The sequence below is a fragment of the Podarcis tiliguerta genome (assembly GCF_965153285.1).
Source record: "Podarcis tiliguerta genome assembly, chromosome: 12".
Classification (NCBI taxonomy): Eukaryota; Metazoa; Chordata; class Lepidosauria; order Squamata; family Lacertidae; genus Podarcis; species Podarcis tiliguerta.
In genome coordinates, this window is record NC_139545.1 from 1,359,517 (window position 1) to 1,378,399 (window position 18,883).

Here is an 18,883-nt window from a genome sequence, read left to right on the forward strand (position 1 = left end):
GCAGCAATATTTGGGGGAGGCAGCCCATGGCAAGGAAAATGTGTTTTTCTGTCTTCAGTTGCGCCTGCAGTAACATACACAATGTTATGCAACTTCTGTTTATGGCAAAGAAGTCCGATTTGCAGAGAGCTGCTCCTGGCTGAGGAAAGTGAAGCCACATCATGTATACTAACCCCAACATACTCATAGCGCAAAGAAAGGGCACAGCTATTTGCACTGCAGAGACATGTAATGTTACACACACAGAGAGACCTTTATTGTAATAAAATGTCTAAGCAAATTATAAAAAATATTAAAATTATCAGTAGAAAAAAATAAAACAATTAGAAACATAAACAATTAAATATTAAAATATGTCAACTTATACTATTTATCAATATCTACTACAGTCATACCTCAAGTTACATCCGCTTCAGGTTGCGTTTTCGTCTTGTGTCCTGCGGCAACCCAGAAGTACCAGAATGGATTACTTCTGAGTTTCGCCACTCGCGCATGTGCAGAAGCGCAAAATCACACTGTGCGCAAGTGCAGACACGGCGCTTCTGGATGCGAACTCTTCAAGTTGCAGACGTGCCTCCAGGACGTCCACAACTTGAGGTTCCACTGTATTTATTAATGGTGGCACCTTCTTCCTCAGGTGGCTGTGGTCTCTCCTTCCTTGGAGGTTTGCAAGCAGAGGCTGGATGGCCACCTGCCAGGGATGCTTTAGCTGAGATTCCTGTATTGCAGGGGGTTGGACTAGATGGCCCTTGGGTGCATTCCAGCTCTACCATTCCAGGATTCTATTATTAACACTGACGTCTATTCTGCCTTGGCACTTTCTCAGTATTTATAATAAGCAAGAAGGAGAGATGTTTTAAACAGGGGTAATGACAATGGTATACAATTTTAAAATGTATTCCCTACTCTTATGTTAACAATGAAAATGTTAGTGAATAAATGAATGCTTTTATGAGGGGAAAACAGCACCTATTATAGCTCACACAGGAACCTGGCTCTCTCAGGGATGATCATATAATAGCTCCATTCCAACGGACTGCTCTTTCACAGCAGACTAGACCTCAAGTTCAGAAAATCCACCGGGGGGGGGGGGGCAAAATTGCTTCTTGTGCTAAAGATGTATACTGAACAAGGAAAGCAGATTCTAATCTTTTTCAAAAGCAGATACAATGGTACCTCGGGTTCCAGACGCTTCAGGTTCCAGACGCTTCAGGTTACAGACTCCGCTAACCCAGAAATAGTACATCGGGTTAAGAACTTTGCTTCAGGATGAGAACAGAAATTGCGTGGCGGCAGCAGGAGGCCCCATTAGCTAAAGTGGTACCTCAGGTTAAGAACAGTTTCAGGTTAAGAAGGGACCTCCAGAACGAATTAAGTTCTTAACCCGAGGTATCACTGTACTCTGTATTTTAATCTTGTATGCCCATACTAGCCAGCTCATCTGTTCATTTGGAGAAAAAGAGTAAGCCTCTAAGAATTGCTCATCTCTGTTGTTTGAGAGACTTCCAACTGTATGATTCACAGGAATCCCATCTCACCATCACACCCGCCCCTTAGGAGTTACTGCTAAAGAGGAGAGGTCTTCTGATGGTTGTTGAAACACACCAGAAGTTAAATGCAGAAAAACGGGCTGGGAGTTTTCAAAGCAACTTGCTCCTGTCTCCTGCCACATCCATTTCACGCTGCCTCACCCACCACGTCACTCCATGCTCTAAACTTACCGATCAATAATGGCGCACATATCAATGCTGACGTTGGCGAAACTTCCCAGCTTTCCTTGTTCTACTGCATGCAAATCCACCAGCTGATCATCGACATGAATAAGCTGCATGCAGCCTTGGAATGAGAGCTGAAGAAAACCTGTATATAAGTAAACAGACAAAATAAGAGTTGCTGTTATATTCAACAGAAAGTTCAGGAAAATCATTTGCATTTACAGCTCATAGGATACATTGTCATTCCTTTGCCAAAGCACATCAAATGCTGGGGGGGGGGGGGAGAGGTAATAAGGGGCTTTTCAAAAAAGAAAGACGATAAAGTGTGGGCATTGTCTTTGTGGTGTAATTGCCTGTAACCGCAAGCATGGCTTTTAACTCGAATTGCAAACAAGCCAGAAACTCAATGATATCTATTAAAAATCTATTCTGGCAAATCACAATTTATTGTGTGAAACTTCACAGTGTTGCACCTTGCTGTAAACACAGGACCCACAGACAATGAGACATTTATTTATGTAATGGAACCCCTTTGGTTTTATTACATAAAACAGAAAGTGCTGCAAAAGAACAGCATGTTCCATGGCCTCTTGTCCACTAATCAATGTTTACTAACAACTAAAACACTTTGGTTCGGTGCACTCCAGGAAAAGAGGTGAAGAACCAGCTTCCCATGCTCTTATGGACTTGGACTGGAGACAGTGCTGGCTGATCTGAAGATGCGGCTCTGGCTCACTCCACCCCCCACCTTCCCTGCAGGTGCCCCACTGAAATGGGCCTGCAAAGGAGCACTCCCTAGTAGGAGGTTGCCACCCAACCCTAGAAAAATGGGATTGGCCTATTTTTGGACAAAAGTGCCCAACGTCCCTTTTGGACTTCAAACAGGATGCCTTGTCCCTCGTATTTGAGCTCAACTGGCCCCAAATGGTGGCTGCATCACTGTTGGTGTGGCCGAGGAGAAGCCCAGCCCAAGTGACAACAGAGAGAAAGGGGAAGGAGCAACCATCTCTCCCTTGCCCCCTCCTTCCTTCCCTCTCACTGGTGCTCCTTCTCAGCCGACGCCTGCCAGTCAAGCATGGCACACAGTTGACGCAACTTGGCCCCCTCCGCCATCCCAACCTGACTTCTCCTCTGCCCTGCTCATCTCTTCTGCCGCCAGCATGGGGAGCCAGCCGTCTACCCCTGGCCCTGGCCTTCTAAGAGGGGGGAGGATTTGGTGTCACGAGAGTGTGTGTGCCCCCCAGTCCCAAGCCTCAACCTGTCCTTGCTCCACCTATCCTGTATTTTGTCCTGCTTGACCAAAGGTGGCAACCCTACCTAGCAGAGACCCCCCCCCGTCACTATTTGTCCGTTGGGCATTCTTTGAGCGTTGGGTCTGGCCGGCTGAAGGCAGCCCCTTGTACCGTCTGGCTTCCCCAGGAGAAATGCTTCCCCCTTCCAGAGCCCCTCCTTGCACATGCCAGGCTCCTAGGAAAGGATTCCAAATTACCCTTTGCTCTTCAATAGACATTTCCAACTCTAAATAATAAAAAGCTATACTAGATTTCCTCTGTATCAAAACAAATGAAATAAAACCCTCAATGATATATAATTTTCCCTGGATTTGCTATCCTTGAAAAAATATTTGGGGAAAGACAAATGACTTGCATGCAAAAAATAAAATACAGCCTAATAAATATATCATAATAGGAACAACTTTCATTTTAATCTAAAATGGCACTATAACTTGAGCACTCTGTGGTCCACACAACAGCTTTTATGAAGAGACTGGAAGCGCTTGGTGATTGTTCGTTTACATCTCACTCTTTGGGCTGAAGGTACTTCCTGTGGTTTGAGACTGCTCCTACTTGCCATTTTTATGTAATTTCTCATTTGAAAATTGCTTTCTAATTTTATTTCATTTGTTCTCTCAGTAAGTTGGATGCATACTTTACCATGCTTAGAGTAGGCGTATTGAAATCAATGGCACAAATTAGGCAGGACTGTAACTGCTTTTCTAGTTTTATGTGCATTTCCATATGATGAAAGCAGGGCAAGCAATTTGTCGGGGGGGGGGCACACAGTTGCCCACCCTTTCCCCCCACCCTCCCCACATCATCCATTGCAAGGTCCTTTAATGCCACATGAAACTCAACACAGAAGGACAGAGGAGGAGGGGAAACTTTATGGGAGCGACAGGGGTGGCAGCTGGGAAAATGCAGGGAAGGAAAAAATGATCAAAGTCTCCCCCCCCCCTTTTAAGACTACATTTCTGGTGTTTTTCTCTCCAGGGAGAATTTATTTGCTTTGGAGTATGTGAACGTGCACTTGGAGAATAGTTGAGAGAGAGGAGAAACAAAGGGACTCCCTCTCCTCCAAAGGAACTGCGGAAATTGCCTTTACGGTTAGCTCAGATCTGGGCACATGAAGGCGAGAGGAGGGCCTGCTTCTCCCTTTCCTCTCCTAGGCAACTGGCAGCTGCCATTCGGGACCTTTGTGTTGGCCTGGCAGTTCTGGAAGCATGGTCTGCTCCCATGGCAACCAGGGATACAAACAGCACCAGGCTAGTAGGTGGAGAGAGAGCGCGCAGAGCGGTGCTCCCCACTTGCCTCCCTGCTCCCCCCGCAGCATGGCATCCGCCAAGGAGAAGACCGGCACAAGCAGCAATGTCATCACACGCGAGCAGCTTCTGAAGGAGGAAGAGGTAGGACCTTGGGCCCTGGCCAGAAGCACAAGGCGAGGCAGCCTAGGGGGCTTCTAGAATATGCACAGGAGAGCACTCCTCAACTTTCAGGCTGATATTGCCCAGAACATTGCTGCCGGTTAATGCGAGTGTGACACACGGACCTGTGGCAGCGAGTTCCACAGATTAATAAGTTCCATCTAAGTCCAAGGCTGAATGCTTCATGGGGAAAATGTAAAAACTTTCCTCTTTGGCCTTTCAATTCAGCTGTCAGGATTAAGCAGATTTTAATATTAACTGCCCCGAGTTATTGGGAAATGCCAGGTAAAAACTGAGCTAAGTTTGATGGTTCATGGATATTAGAACTGTCTAAAACATGACTGGAATTTTAAAAATTACAAATAAAATGCCCCCCTTTTAACAAACAATATTGAAACAACTTCATTCGAAATCCCCACAAATATGTCCAATCCTATGCATGTCAGCTCAAAAGTAACTTGTCCCAGTGAATTAAATGAAATTTACACCCATGCCAGTGTGTATTGGAATGTAGCCTTTCACTCTCAAAATGGATCCTGGATTTCGTTTCATCTAGAATTCAATAGCAACTCTGGGATGTCTGAAAGTTTCTCCTGAGAACATTCCTTCAACATTCTTCAAAATCGTTCTAGAATTTTTGCCTGATCAGAACCTGATTTTCCTCACATTTGCCTTTGCCAACTTTTTTGTCAGCTGTGGGTGGCTACGGACCATGTGCGGCCTACACTTTATTTTCTTACATTTATATTTCACCTTCCCTCCATCATTGTTCCCAAGCTGGCATAAATGTCTTTGCAGGATCTCTCCCATCCAGGCACCGATAAGAGCTGTTTATCTGTTTACCACCAATATGGTCTCCTGTCAACGTCTAATGATGTGATAAGAGTAGCTAGTTAGCCAGTTGACTGACCCTGTGGAGAGACATATTGGACTACATTCCCACAAGCAATAGTGGATACAGGATAGTGAAGATCTAGGAAAATATTTCTCATCACATGAGGAGATTCTCCAGAGCACTGGCTCCCCCTGTGCTTGCATATCTCCTGCATTACGTTTGCAAATGCCGACAAAGAGCCAGCTGCCAGCATCCCTGGGGTGGCATGAGAAAGGGCTTCTGTTTCTCCCATTAGGAACAGGGTACAAACTCGAATTTTTGCCAGGGGGCTGGCTGGGCTCTCAGCCCCAGGCGAAGTCTCTAGAGGGGAGCCACTGAAGCTCCCAGCTTGTGGGGGGCTTCCTCCGACCGCAGCCAGCTCCAGAGTCTAAAAGGGTCCTTGGGTGTCGTAGTCCTGTGCTGCTCAGCCTCAGCAGAGCTCAGTGGCGGGAGAGGCCAGCCAACCAGCCAAGTCTCAGGGGGGTCCTTGCCTAGAGGCAGTGTCCATATACAAGGTTCAATCCAGTCCTAAGGGAAGGGGCATCTCAGTTCACGTAGTTGGACTATCCGGGGGGTCAAGAAAGCCGAGAGTCCAAGGTAACGAGAAGCAAGAAGCAGCAAGGTCTGGCCAGGCGAACATTGTTCGCAGCAACAGACTGAGGTTGGAAACCCTGCTTAAGAAAGCTGGAGCCAGCTGGCTCACACCAGGAGCAAGAAGGCTGATCAGAGGGGAGTCACTCTGCCTTTGGCTCCTTCAGGCTGCTGCTCAGCAGGTGAAGCTGACTCCTGCCCCATGACATTCGGCACCAGAGTGTCTTTGGTAGTGCGGATCTTGAGCTGCTGAGCATCGGAGGGATGCTAATTTGCAAAGGGAAGCAGGAAAACCTGGAAACAATCCTCCTTCCCCTTTCCTCCTGTCTGTTTTTGGAACTGTGTGCAAAAGAGAAATCCTGGAGAAGTTGATCTCCAAGCAAAGTTGAAAAATGGAAGTTTTGTTGCTTTCTTCTTTTGCTTCCCTTAATGTCTCAGAGATCAATTAAAAGTGGTGAAGAGATCAGAACACCACCTCCTGTCCTTTTTGGGGGAACAGAAGCTTTTCTGCAGCCCATTGTGTAAACAATTTTAATGTCAAGTTCACAAGATAAGCACTTTGGAGTATTGCTTGCTTACGTGTGTTCTCTCTCTCTCTCTCTCTCTCTCTCTCTCTCTGTGTGTGTGTGTTATGTACTGAGTTGAATAGGATTCAAAATGTAGCAGTCTGATTGGTCCTAGAACAATAGGATTCAAAATGCAGCACTCTGATTGGTCCTAGAACAATGCAGCAGTCTGATTGGTCCGCAGGAGCCACCCAGTCCAGCTCCAGGTGGAAGTGAATCCGCAACCTGATTGGCCTACAGGAGAGTCCTGGAATTAGCCAATCACGTGGGGCCCATTGTGTAAATAATGTATATAAAGCAGATATTTTGGGGGGACTTTCATTCCTCCTCACCACTATGAGCTGAATAAAGAGCATGAAATCCACTCTCGACTCTGAGTATATTTCAGTGTGTTTGGCTCTAGAGGACAACATGCATGTTTACAGCATGTGAATACCGTATTTTTCGCCCTATAGGACGCACCGTCCCATAAGGCGCACCTAGTTTTTTGGGGGGGAAATAAAGGAAAAAAATTATTTCCCCCCCAGGCGCGGGGTTGGGGAAGCCCGAGCTTCCCCCGACCCCAGCCCCCAAACAGGCAGCTCTCTGCAAGCCGTGGGAGCCCAGTGCTGGCTCCCACTGCTAGCGGAGAGGTCCGCGAAGCCTGGACGCGCTGAGCTCAGCGCGCGCAGGCTTCAGCATGCAGGCACCCCTCCGCCAGCAGCGGGAGCGCTCCCGCTGCTGGCGGAGAGGTCCGCGAAGCCTGGACGCGCTGAGCTCAGCGCGCGCAGGCTTCAGCATGCAGGCACCCCTCCGCCAGCAGCGGGAGCGCTCCCGCTGCTGGCGGAGAGGTCCGCGAAGCCTGGACGCGCTGAGCTCAGCGTGCGCAGGCTTCAGCATGCAGGCACCTCTCCGCAAGCAGCGGGAGCGCTCCCGCTGTTTGCGGAGAGGTCCGCGATGCCTGCATTCGCCCCATAGGACGCACCCAGTTTTCCCCTTCATTTTTGGAGGGGAAAAAGTGCGTCCTATAGGGCGAAAAATACGGTACATAAAGAGGGCACTGCTTCATACAATCAGCTACAAAAACGGAGTCTACAATGAAAGAAATGTGATGCTGACATACAAAGCATTTTGTATTCATCCCTTCTTGTAATTTGGAAGGAAAATGTAGCTAATCCACTTTAAATTCTTTAATTGGAATGGTTCAGTAGCCGGCAATTTTTTAACAAACGTGTGGAGTTTTTTATTTTATTTTATTCTTTAGAGCCAGAAACTGGAAGCCTTACTACTCAGAAGTAAGTCCCACTGTCTTTGGGCCCTTTATGAACAAATGTATTGACTTGTGTATGTGTGTACGCAAATGCACGTCTCTCTCTCTCTCTCTCTCTCTCTCTCTCTGTGTGTGTGTGTGTGTGTGTGTGTGTGTGAGAGAGAGAGAGAGAGAGAGAGAGAGAGAGAGAGAGAGACTAGGTCTTTGCCCTGAGTGACAGAAAGCCTAGTTTCAGCCCTGCTTTTGCTTTGCACTAACTATCTTTCATTGCATTTCAGATGTTAGCAAAAGCTCAAGCATATGCTAAATTGCTCCGAAGGTAAATGGATTTTGAAATCCTGTTTTCTAACTGTGGACTTTAGTGGCTAAAAGCCTTTTTTTCAGTAAAGAAACAATGACACAGGCTGCCTCCAGGGTGGCAAAGCTTTTGACACCCAGCTGAAAATGCAGCTAGGCAAAAACTCACAAATTGATGATAAACACCAAAACCTTCCAGACCCAACGGCCTGATTAAAGCCAGTCTCTGTGCTGGGTCTGAAAGCCACATCAGATGTTGGCTGTGGCCGGCAGATAAGAGCCATTCCTTTGCTCTGGATGGCAAAGCATAACCAGCATCTGTGTGATTCCTATGGATGCTCACTACATTGCATTTAGCTATGAACTAAAGGACAACCCCCCCCCACATAATTATGTGTTTATGTGAAACATTTCTATACCACCCTTCATAATACAGAAGCTCACAATAATACCATTTCTCCAAAAAACAACAGGTTAAAATACAACAAAACATAAACATCACGTTGAAGCCAAACCATTCTATTAAAATCTTTGTTCATTTCATGCTCCACTTTCTGCATTTTGTCATATGGTTCATTCCTACAGTGGTTCCTGGTTTGAGGATTGCAGGAATAGGGCTCACACATTTACGCATGTTTATTTGCACATATGCTGGAGGGATGTATGTGGGGTTAGTTCCACCCCCTTTAAAAACCTCTGGCTGCATTAACACACAACACTAAGCCATGCACAAGGAGGCTGCACAAAGCCACAGGCTTGCAAACTTCTCCCTCTCACACCCCACCCTCCCTTTCAGCCAAGAGGAAGACTTCACCAAAGGTTCGTTTTTCATGATTCTTGCCACGTTGTTACAGTAGAACCAGGAATCATAGTTTCAAAGAAAAAAATCTGGTCATCTCCAAAACATGCTTGCATGTTTCACTAACTATAGTTTGTTTTATACCACAAACCATGATCTGCTCTTAGGGACAAGTCAGGAGTCAGGTGAAGAGGCCTTGCCTGCCCGTTTTTGGAAAGGAAGCAGCAGGGCTCCAGGATCGTGCCAGAGCATCACACCTCCTTCCCTAAGATGGGCAAATGCTTCTCTGGCTGTGGGAGGAAGGCAGGATGCTCTGATGGGGTCCAAGAGTCCTCTCACCTCCTCCCCCCTCCCCCAAGGGTGGTGGTACGTACTGTTGCATACCGCCAGAAGAAAAGCCCTGCTTAAAATGCAGTACTGCATTTAATGTAACATGTAGCCTGGCCCTCAAAAAGAAGTTTGGAAATGTCTTCATTCTGCAATTAATACAACAGCAATGACTGGTTTGTGCTGCTCACACAACTTGTCCTGCCTCTGCTTCTGCAGCTGGGAGCGCGGCAAGGCGATGGCCCTGGAGCTGGCAAAACAAGAAGACAGGTGTCTGGAAAGGGCCAGAAAGAGGGAGCAGGCAGAAGTGAAAGAGGAGCTGTACCATGCTAATAAACAACTGAAGATGGTAAAGTTTGAAGACAACTCCCCCCCCCCTTTCCGTTTTTAGGCAGGTGCAGCAAGGAGGAAATCCTCTCAGTCCAAACAAGAGGACCGCTTGTTTTCTGAGGCTTGATTCCTACTTTTCATGGGGAGAAAACAACCTTCAGACATGTACAATTGCATTTGAGAAATAATGTCAGCAATATAGTGAAGGCCTTGCTCATATCATAAGGGCATCAGGTGAAAGCTTGGGAGAGAGGAATGGTTTGCATTTCACTGGTAACTTGCTTTCAGAAAAACGGACATGATGTAGTAATTAAATCTCTAGTCCCCGCACAATCCAGGTTACAAGGCAAAATGTGCAGGTGCTATCCTGCTCATTAGTTTTGTGAACACACCTTTCAGTGTTTGTTTCTTCGTAACAATGCCAGCAGACGCTCCTCACTTGCATGCTAGATCCGACCTTATACTGTACACAACACCAGTGGCGTAGTGTGGGGGTGCAGGGGGGCTGGCCGCACCAGGCGCAACATCGGGGGGGGGGGGGCGCTCGCACTCGCAGCTCTCTGCTCCTACCTGGCTCACTCACTCTCTCTCACTGCAGTGCTGGCTGTGCGAATCCGACCCGAGCCGCCGGGTCGCCGCCCACTGTGGAGGGGAGGGTGCCAGGCGTGCGGTGCGGTGCGGAGAGAGAGCGAGGGACTATCTGGGGGAGGGACAGTGCAGGGGGGGGGGGAGGCGCAAATTACTTGCCTTGCCCCGGGTGCTGACAACCCACGCTACGCTACTGCACAACACTATTGTCTCATATAAAATGGAACTGATTTGTAGAAAAGACTTTATGACCTGAAAAAAGAGACAATGCCCTTACTTTTGTAAACTAAGATATTTTTAAATAAAAATTATTTATTAAAAACCCCCACAAATAAATAAAGGTGACTGAGAGGCATTCAGAGGGGAAGGAAGATCTCCCTCCTCTGAAGGGAAATGGAATATTAGAAAGTGAGGTAAAAGGTCAATATTTATTATTATCTCAATTAATGAATAAATAAACTGGGAATGGAAAGGAAGGAGTTAAGGGAAGAAAGTTGTTGCAAGAGGAAGAATGAATGTAAAAGGGCCGTGGAAGTCTTGTCTACACCAGGTCACCCAGATTGTACCTGATGCAAATGGAGCCAACCTCAGCTCCTTGGATGGAGCTCATAATTGGTATCCATAGTAAAGGTAGAGGTGCCCCTGACCATTAAGTCCAGTCGCAGACGACTCTGGGGTTGCGGCGCTCATCTCGCTTTATTGGCCAAGGGATCCGGCGTACAGCTTCCGGGTCATGTGGCCAGCATGACTAAGCCGCTTCTGGCAAACCAGAGCAGCGCACAAAAACGCCGTTTACCTTCCCGCTGGAGTGGTACCTGTTTATCTACTTGCACTTTGACATGCTTTCAAACTGCTAGGTGGGCAGGAGCAGGGACCGAGCAACAGGAGCTCACCCCATCAAGGGGATTCGAACTGCCAACCTTCCGATCAGCAAGTCCTAGGTTCTGTGGTTTAGACCACAGCGCCACCCGTGCCCCAGTATCCATAGTAGCAAGCAGTAATACTGAGCGCAGCCCTTGTTGAAATAGAAAAGAAACAGCAAAGGAGTTGTTGTTAATAGTTTTTCCATGTCCTGCAGGTTCGGCGAGCAGCTTTACGTCATCGCCTAAGTTTTGAGCATCTGCAGTACCAACTGGAATTGAACCACTTGGGCAAGTCATTCTTCACAGAGCGGCTGTGAGCACTTATCTCAGACAATCCAGACCATTATATGCTGACGCTTTTTCATATTGTATATTTTCATATCATTTTTCTTCTTTCAATGTTTAAGAATCAAATGCAAGCAGTGAAAGGAAAGATTAAACAGTTTTTGTTCGAATGGTTCGGTATACACTGGAAGTTGCACATTTTGTTTCTGATAGAGGGCAACTCAACTATACATCAGAGTGGACTCTGGTCTAAGCACAAACAATGCAATGTGTGAATTTGCTTGCCTGTTCTGAGTGTTTGAAAATGAGCAGCACTTTTAGGTTCACTTATAAATCCTCACCACAACTTCTAATTGACAATAAAGAATAGAATCTATGTTACAATCTAAGTTTTTCCCCTTTGTCTGACACAGGAAAAGGAAAAAGCAAGATGCAAAATAATTTCACAATTTGCAGCAATTTATTAAAAAACAAACACTAATTGTTGTTTCGTTGAAAATTGGTAATGACTAATTGCAGGATGTTTTTAAACCATCCAGAAAATGCAAATTCTACGTATTGTGATTATTGCAGGTATTACGGTGCCAATAAATTAGAATTAGTGCTTTGCAGGCAGTCTTGAAGGGTCAGATTCTGTTCCTTCATCCAGACTGTATGGGAAAATATTAGAAACAGGATAGCATGTTTTATGCTGTTCTATATGGTGTGGTTGTAAAGCTCAGATAAGACTACTTTTCACCCTGCAGCAAGGTGAATTCTTTATACCTTGGCATTTTCTATTTCAACCTTAAATGTACAGTGGTACCTTGGGTTACAGATGCTTCAGGTTACAGACTCCGCTAACCCAGAAATAGTACCTCAGGTTAAGAACTTTGCTTCAGGATGAGAACAGAAATTGCACAGCGCCAGCGGGAGGCCCCATTAGCTAAAGTGGTGCTTCAGGTTAAGGACAGTTTCAGGTTAAGAACAGACCTCCAGAACAAATTAAGTTCTTAACCCTAATTTACATGGCTTCACTCCATTTCTGGGCAGTGTCAATACTTGTAAAGATGCCCCACCTTTCCTCCAAGGAACTTGGTAGCTCCTTTTTATCTTCACAACAACCCTGTGAAATAGGTTAGGCTGAGAGATAGTGACTGGTCCAAGATCACCCAGTTGGCCTCATGGCTGAGTGGGGACTTTGAACCCTGGTCTCTCCCAGGTCCTACTAACACTCTAACCACAAGAGGGACCTGTGGTCTAAAGCTATACCAGGCCAACCCATAATTGTCTAGCCGGCCTGCATAACCCGGTCATGACGAAGTTTGCCAGGCTTGTGTATGTGCTCCTGGCTCTGTTCCTTCAACCCCTTCCATCTAATGTTTTCCACACAGAGAAAGGGGACAGATTATCCACACACACACACACACGAGATGCCCTGTTTATCAGAGTTCTTCGCCTGGGTGGAAAAAGCAAATAAGAATGAAAATTATTTAATTGGCTCCAATAATTGCTTGCAATTCCTTTGCCATTTTCAGCAGATGTAATAGAAGATAACACAGCAGAAAGCCAGATAATGATTAAATTGCAGCGTATGTTTACAGTCTGCATTCTGCGTAATAGATTCTACGGAAGGCTTTCTCTTTCATAACAAAGGATCCAAGATAATGCTTGTCATATTTTCAAAATAGCAGGGCCTCCCTCCACAGCCTCACGTCCCCCATATGGGACTATAAAAGGCAATTTTGCTCAGAAGAGCTCTGAAAGTGGAGCATGAACTAGCACAAGTCAGAGGTGCCATAGGCAGGAAAACATTATTGTCCACTGCGGACAGTGATTACTCTTGCCCAACAGCTGAGCTTCTCTGCTGTGTGTCTGCATAGCAAATCTAAACTTCAGGAAAGGTCATCCATCCAAACCAGCCTTGTGGGCCAGCCAGAACCCGTGGCCAACATCATACACTTAGATTTCAGACAGAGATGACAAGGAGTTTTGGAAACGAAGGGGATAAACATCTCTGAGCCATTATGAGCTGAACCATGTCACCGCAATTCATAATGGCTCCCCAACATTCTGCTCATCTACCCGTTTCGCCTTCCTTTCCCAGACTTACAAATAGTTATGAGCCAGGGGCTGACAAATGGAGTTGGTGGATATAAGAAGGAGACCCAAGTAAAATTGTCAGGCATGCTGACCACCAGTAACGTGTGGCTTTCACCCAAGAAACCCCATTTAGGGTGAGGAAATGACAAGAGAATATGGTGAGAAAATCACAAGAGAATACATAAAATTTGGCTTATGGCAAGCTGAAAAAGGCCCCCGCACTGCTCCACAGTCCCAAGGCTGCTTCCCCCAGCTGCTGTTTACAGCACCAAATATGTGCATGTTAATTGAATTCACACAATTTCAAAGAGTGCTTAGGCACTCTGAGTATCTGCAGGCATCAAGAAATACTTAGAACATTTCGAATGATATGGGAGCGGTTCTTGATTGCTATGCCCAGATAATTATAGCATTTCAACCTTTTCTTCTTCTTTGAAGCCTGCCTGGAGAACCAGGAGCCAAGAAAGGTTAGCCTCCATAGGAATTGTGCGGGGCAATTGTTGTCAAAACACCACCCACATTTTAAAAACCACTCATCCCTCTTTACTTCCTCATCGAAACCATTCAGGACACAAATACTGTGCAGTCTATCAAAGGGAGGGGGGGATAGTATGTTGTCTCCAATTCCTAAATGCCAGATAACGTTTCAAGTATCTGAACAAGCAGCAGTTCTTAAAAGTGTACATGCCTTGTCTGCTTCCCTGATTTGTTCACAGAATTCATTGGCTTTACTGGGAAATCAAAAGGAGTTTTCACTTCACTTTGAATTTTGCTTGATGTGTTTCCCACCGTTGCTTTATTTAAATATAACCAGTTGAACAGCTATTTTAGGAAAGGAAGCATTATTTGCATTATATGGCAAATTATTTTAGCCTTTGGAACTGCTGTGATCATTGATGTTCTAGCTCTTAAAATTTCATCTGGCTTCTGCATTTGTTAAAAAGTACACACAGAATGACAGTTAAACTGATGGGTGAGGGCCAGGTAAAGTTGCCAGACAGCAATTCAGGGGAGGAATCTCTATTTTTAAAGGACTCTACAGTCTGCTTTGGAAGTGCATGCTCCATACCCTCCACAATAGGGACATTTCTCACTCCCTACCCTGACTTTCCTTGACCCTGATGTCATTCAAAATATATGAACAAGCCACTTCAAAATGGTGTATATATCATACAACACATCTCACAAAATATAGAAGTAACTACAAGTTGTTACATGTATCAGAGTCAAACAGAGAATCAAACAAATCAATGAATAGTGAGGAACTCCAAGCCGTCTCTCAAAGGAAGACATCTCTCCGAAGTCTCAAAAGGACAGTATATCTGGAATAGTTCAACTGTTTCGGAATAAAGTCTTCATCGGCTAGAAATGGAATATAAGGCACTGCAAGCAATGAATGACAAGAAAACTGAGCAACCTGCATATAAGTTATACAGTAGAACAAAATATATATAAATAGAGGTACATACCGAATAATTATCAATGAAATATTCATACCAGTGGATCAGGGCTCACTGGATAGTGTAGCTGCTGATGCTTACAACACAAATGCATAGGACATATAAAGTTGACCACAGGTGTCTCAAATAACAATTATTGCAGACAATGTAAAGAAACTTAAAGGAACAGTACGTCAATACTACCCATAAAGTGACAGACTTAAAATAGAACAGATTTGGATCATACATCAGCATTTGGATACAGATTTATTATTTACAGTACTATGGGTAAACCAGAAGAAGCGTGGGGTTGGGCAAGATTTTGAACGGTTATTGCGTCAACAAGAAACCCATTTAATTTATTTGTTTAAATCCACATATCTGGAGGGATTGAATTCAGAATTCGACTTCAATGGTTTTATTTAAAATCTGTTTTATGTAAAATCCGTTGTATTCTAATACTATTTCAAAACCATCCAAATCTGTTCTATTTTAAGTCTCTCAGTTTAAGTGTCATCTTTGCATTGTGATGCCAGAATTGCTGTAATGTTCCTTTAAGTTTGGTGCTGGCTTCTGAAGCCAGAGGCAGGGCACCAGCTTGGTGGCTTCCCTCCACCGCATGGATGAGCCAGGCCTGCGGAGCACCAATCCAGGAGAAGTAGAATGGGGCAAAGGACAACCCCCGTTTCCCCTGCTCAGGTCAACTCCATGCTCTGAGGAATTCAGTGTCCTGCACTGACACAAATTTGTTTGGCAGTACATGATGTCACTAGATTGTCTTTGCTCAGATCAGCAGGCACAATCCAATGATGGACATGCACACCATCAAGATGTGATTATCTCAGTGCCTTCAGAAGCGATGGGCTCTCTTTGCTGGAGAGATTTCAGCTGAAGAAGAAGAAGAGTTTGGACTTGATATCCCGCCTTTCACTCCCCTTAAGGAGTCTCAAAGCGGCTAACATTCTCCTTTCCCTTCCTCCCCCACAACAAACACTCTGTGAGGTGAGTGGGGCTGAGAGACTTCAGAGAAGTTTGACTGGCCCAAGGTCACCCAGCACCTGCATGTGGAGGAACGGAGACGCGAACCCGGTTCCCCAGATTATGAGACTACCGCTCTTAACCACTACACCACCCTGAGGCTGGACAAGCACCTGTCAGGGATGCTGTAGTTGGATCTTGCCTTGAGCACTGAGGTGAACCAGATAATTTCCAATGCCCCTTCCAGTTAGGAAAGTAGCACAACACAATACAACAAAATTGTGTGCTGGGTAGACAGAACCTATGAAAGAGCACAGAATGTGTGTCAGAGTTTCCAGATTTACCATGTTATAGATTAAATGTGGCCGACGGAGACTTGAGATAGGCTTTTAAGTACTGTAATAATTTCCAAAAGTAATTCAATGATGTATGTATAAGGGGCAGTGTGAGCTGAATGGCTAATGTGCATAAGAACCAGCCATTCTGCACATTCCCCACATAACCTGTCCATGAAGAGGGAACTGCTCTTTTTCTGGCTGACATCCATCCTCTCGAAGAGGCCTTGAGGAATGTGCGTCTCTCAACAGGATTTTGTACATTCTCTGGGCAGTATGCATAATCTCAGACAGGCTCTGGGGAATCTATATATCTCAGTTGCACTTCATAAAATCTTAGCCAATATGCATACTATCCGACTGACTCCATAGGACTGAAGCCTATGGATTGCAGGACTGAAACACATGATTGCAGCTACTCTCTGAAGGGCCAAACTGCATCTCAAAATCTGCATTAAGCCCACAACTTCTGCCAGAATGCAAAGCATCCTTTAGCTTTAAAACCTTTCTTTATAATGAGCTTAGCTCAGCCAAATGGCTAGGTAAATTCCTTATTAAATTTAAGCAACAATTAAGCATATCTGCCATACTTTCTATTCTATAATTATATGAAATGCAAGTGCATATTTCTTTCCTTTTCATTGTTTTATTTTCCTTGAATAAGCATGCTATTGGGATGGGCTGCAGGCTAGGTTCTTTGTTTTAATTGTACCTTGTTACACTTGAATACAATCATTTTTATTGCTTGCTGCAGATGTTTCTCAAATTAGCACAGGACATTGAACCCACTATCTTTTGCAGAAGGAAATTGTTCACTTCTGCTTATTAACCCAAATTAGCCTTGAATGTCACTATATGGTAATACTCAGTCTGATAGTCACATGCATATATATATAAGTTCTTTGGGGTAGCTTCTCTGCTTAATTCACCCAGGAAGATTCTCCTCATGTGCAGATGATATTGCTAATTCCCTCTCCCCACACCTTCCAAATTGTGACTCCGCTGGACATCAGTCTCAGCTGTTTGTGTTTACTTTTAAGTTGCTTCTTCCTTCTACTCCTTTCAACTCCTAGGTTAACTATCTATGAAGAAAAGAGTCAAACAGATCTAAATGAACAGGGGAGAAAAATGTCCAACATTTCTGGCTTCCATGTATGCTTGCCTTAGCATCCCCTCCAGCTTTCTCATACCCTCCAACATTTCTCAGATGAAAATAGGTACATTTTAATCTGAGGAATGTTGGAGGTTATGTGTATCCAGTGTCAACTCTACATGGAGTAATTCCATTAAAATTAATGGACATGACTAATTTATGCCCAATGGAACTACTGTGAGTATAATTAGTTGGACACAATCACTTGTCTTTAAGGAACCACAATATTATTTGTTCTCTTTTCCTCCAGATGAGTTACGTTGCTCTGAGATTCCCCCCTACAATAATAAGAAGATGGTTCTGAAACAGAGAAATGTAGGCTGCTCCCAGACTTTCCATTTTGCTGGTGGGATTCAATCACATACTGACAAATTCAAGTTGCACAGTTAAAGTTTGCATAACAAACAAAACGTTGGGGGCATCCCTTCTATTCTTTCATCCATCATTTATAAAGATGTTGTAGAACACAGGGTCCACAGCATTCCCCTGAACCATTGAGCTTGTAACATTGTCAGCGAAGCTCAGATGCTGACAAGAGGAGAAGCAGGCACAGGGAGAGGACAGTTAACAGCAGAAAGCAGAGAGGAGGGGGAGAGCAGCTGTAATCTGAGCTCTGACCAAGGGGACAGACAGATGTGTGAAAACTATGATATTGGGCAAGACGTTGGAATGCAGGAAATACGCTCTGCCAAATGTCGTAGGATTTCAAAAGTGGCAGAGACGCGTGAAAGATACCGGAATAGAAGGTGGGGGCTTCTGCGCTGGGGGAGGGGGAGGAGCTCAGTCCGGGCAACTCCATCTTCTGGGGAGGACGATGAGTAGAGAAGCTCCGCCTTAGTTTGTTGTTTTAGCAATAAATCTGAAATAATTAACAGCCAGAGTCTTGCGTTTGTGGAGAGACCAAGCAGTAAAAAACACTTTAAAAAAAGAAAGAAATTAGATTTGTCTGCATGATGCTTTTTTGTTGTTGTTGAGAAATAAGAGTCTTGCTGGCTCTTATTAATCACAGCATCCTTTTCTAAGTGCTCACAGACCAACCTCTTAATTATCTGTTCTAGGCCCTTTCCTAAGATCAATGTCAAGCTGACCCATTGCTAGTTATCTGCCCCCCCCCCGTCTCTCTCCCTTTTGAAGATGGGGACATCTGCCCGCCTCCAGTCTGTAGGGACTTCACCTGTTCTCCAAGAATCTGAGGTTATAGACAGAGGCTCTGAGATGACATCCGTGAGCTCTGTTAGGAGCCTTGGATGCAGCTCATCAGGACCTGGAGTGTCTCTAGGGTGGTAATTCCGCAGAGTGTTGCAGAATAGTCCTATATTTGGCAACACAGATTCAATTTGTTACTTGCTGTCTTTAAAACAAAACTCAAAGTTACAAGGAATATGCACAAAAGTTCAGCCAGGTGTTCCTTTCAAAGTTTCAAGTTTGATAGAAAAGTTTTCCAAGTTTAGTGGTTAATAAGCCTATTTCTGGGGAAGCTGATGACTTTGAAGGTCATTTCATTAACTGAAATGTCTGCAGGTTCAAACCTAAGAATGGACATATCTTTCAGAGGGAAAGGCATGGCTTGGTGGCCTCACGGCACTGCAAATTCCAAAGAGTAAAGCTCAGAACTGCTCTTCTAGACCTTGAAACATAGGCATATTCTTTTAATGAATTTAGATGGAATTTCAGCAAGAAGACAAAGCATATGAATCAGCCTAACTGCCAC

The 18,883-nt window shown here is 44.9% G+C and overlaps 2 protein-coding genes across 2 annotated transcripts in view; one reads left to right on the top strand and one right to left on the bottom strand.

The window, feature by feature from the left end:
* The window catches only part of CNTNAP2 (contactin associated protein 2), a 965,530-nt gene that overhangs the window by 335,037 nt on the left and 611,610 nt on the right, over window positions 1-18,883 (bottom strand). The window contains exon 10 of the mRNA XM_083407007.1: window positions 1,722-1,860. Coding sequence (XP_083263133.1) covers window positions 1,722-1,860 — 139 coding nt within the window. The remainder of the gene's footprint in view (window positions 1-1,721; window positions 1,861-18,883) is intronic.
* On the top strand, window positions 4,239-11,355 carry CFAP141 (cilia and flagella associated protein 141). The gene is made up of 4 exons (XM_083407175.1): window positions 4,239-4,398; window positions 7,975-8,015; window positions 9,339-9,468; window positions 11,116-11,355. The coding sequence occupies exons 1-4, from the start codon at window positions 4,324-4,326 to the stop codon at window positions 11,215-11,217; spliced, it is 348 nt and encodes a 115-aa protein (XP_083263301.1). The 5' UTR covers window positions 4,239-4,323; the 3' UTR covers window positions 11,218-11,355.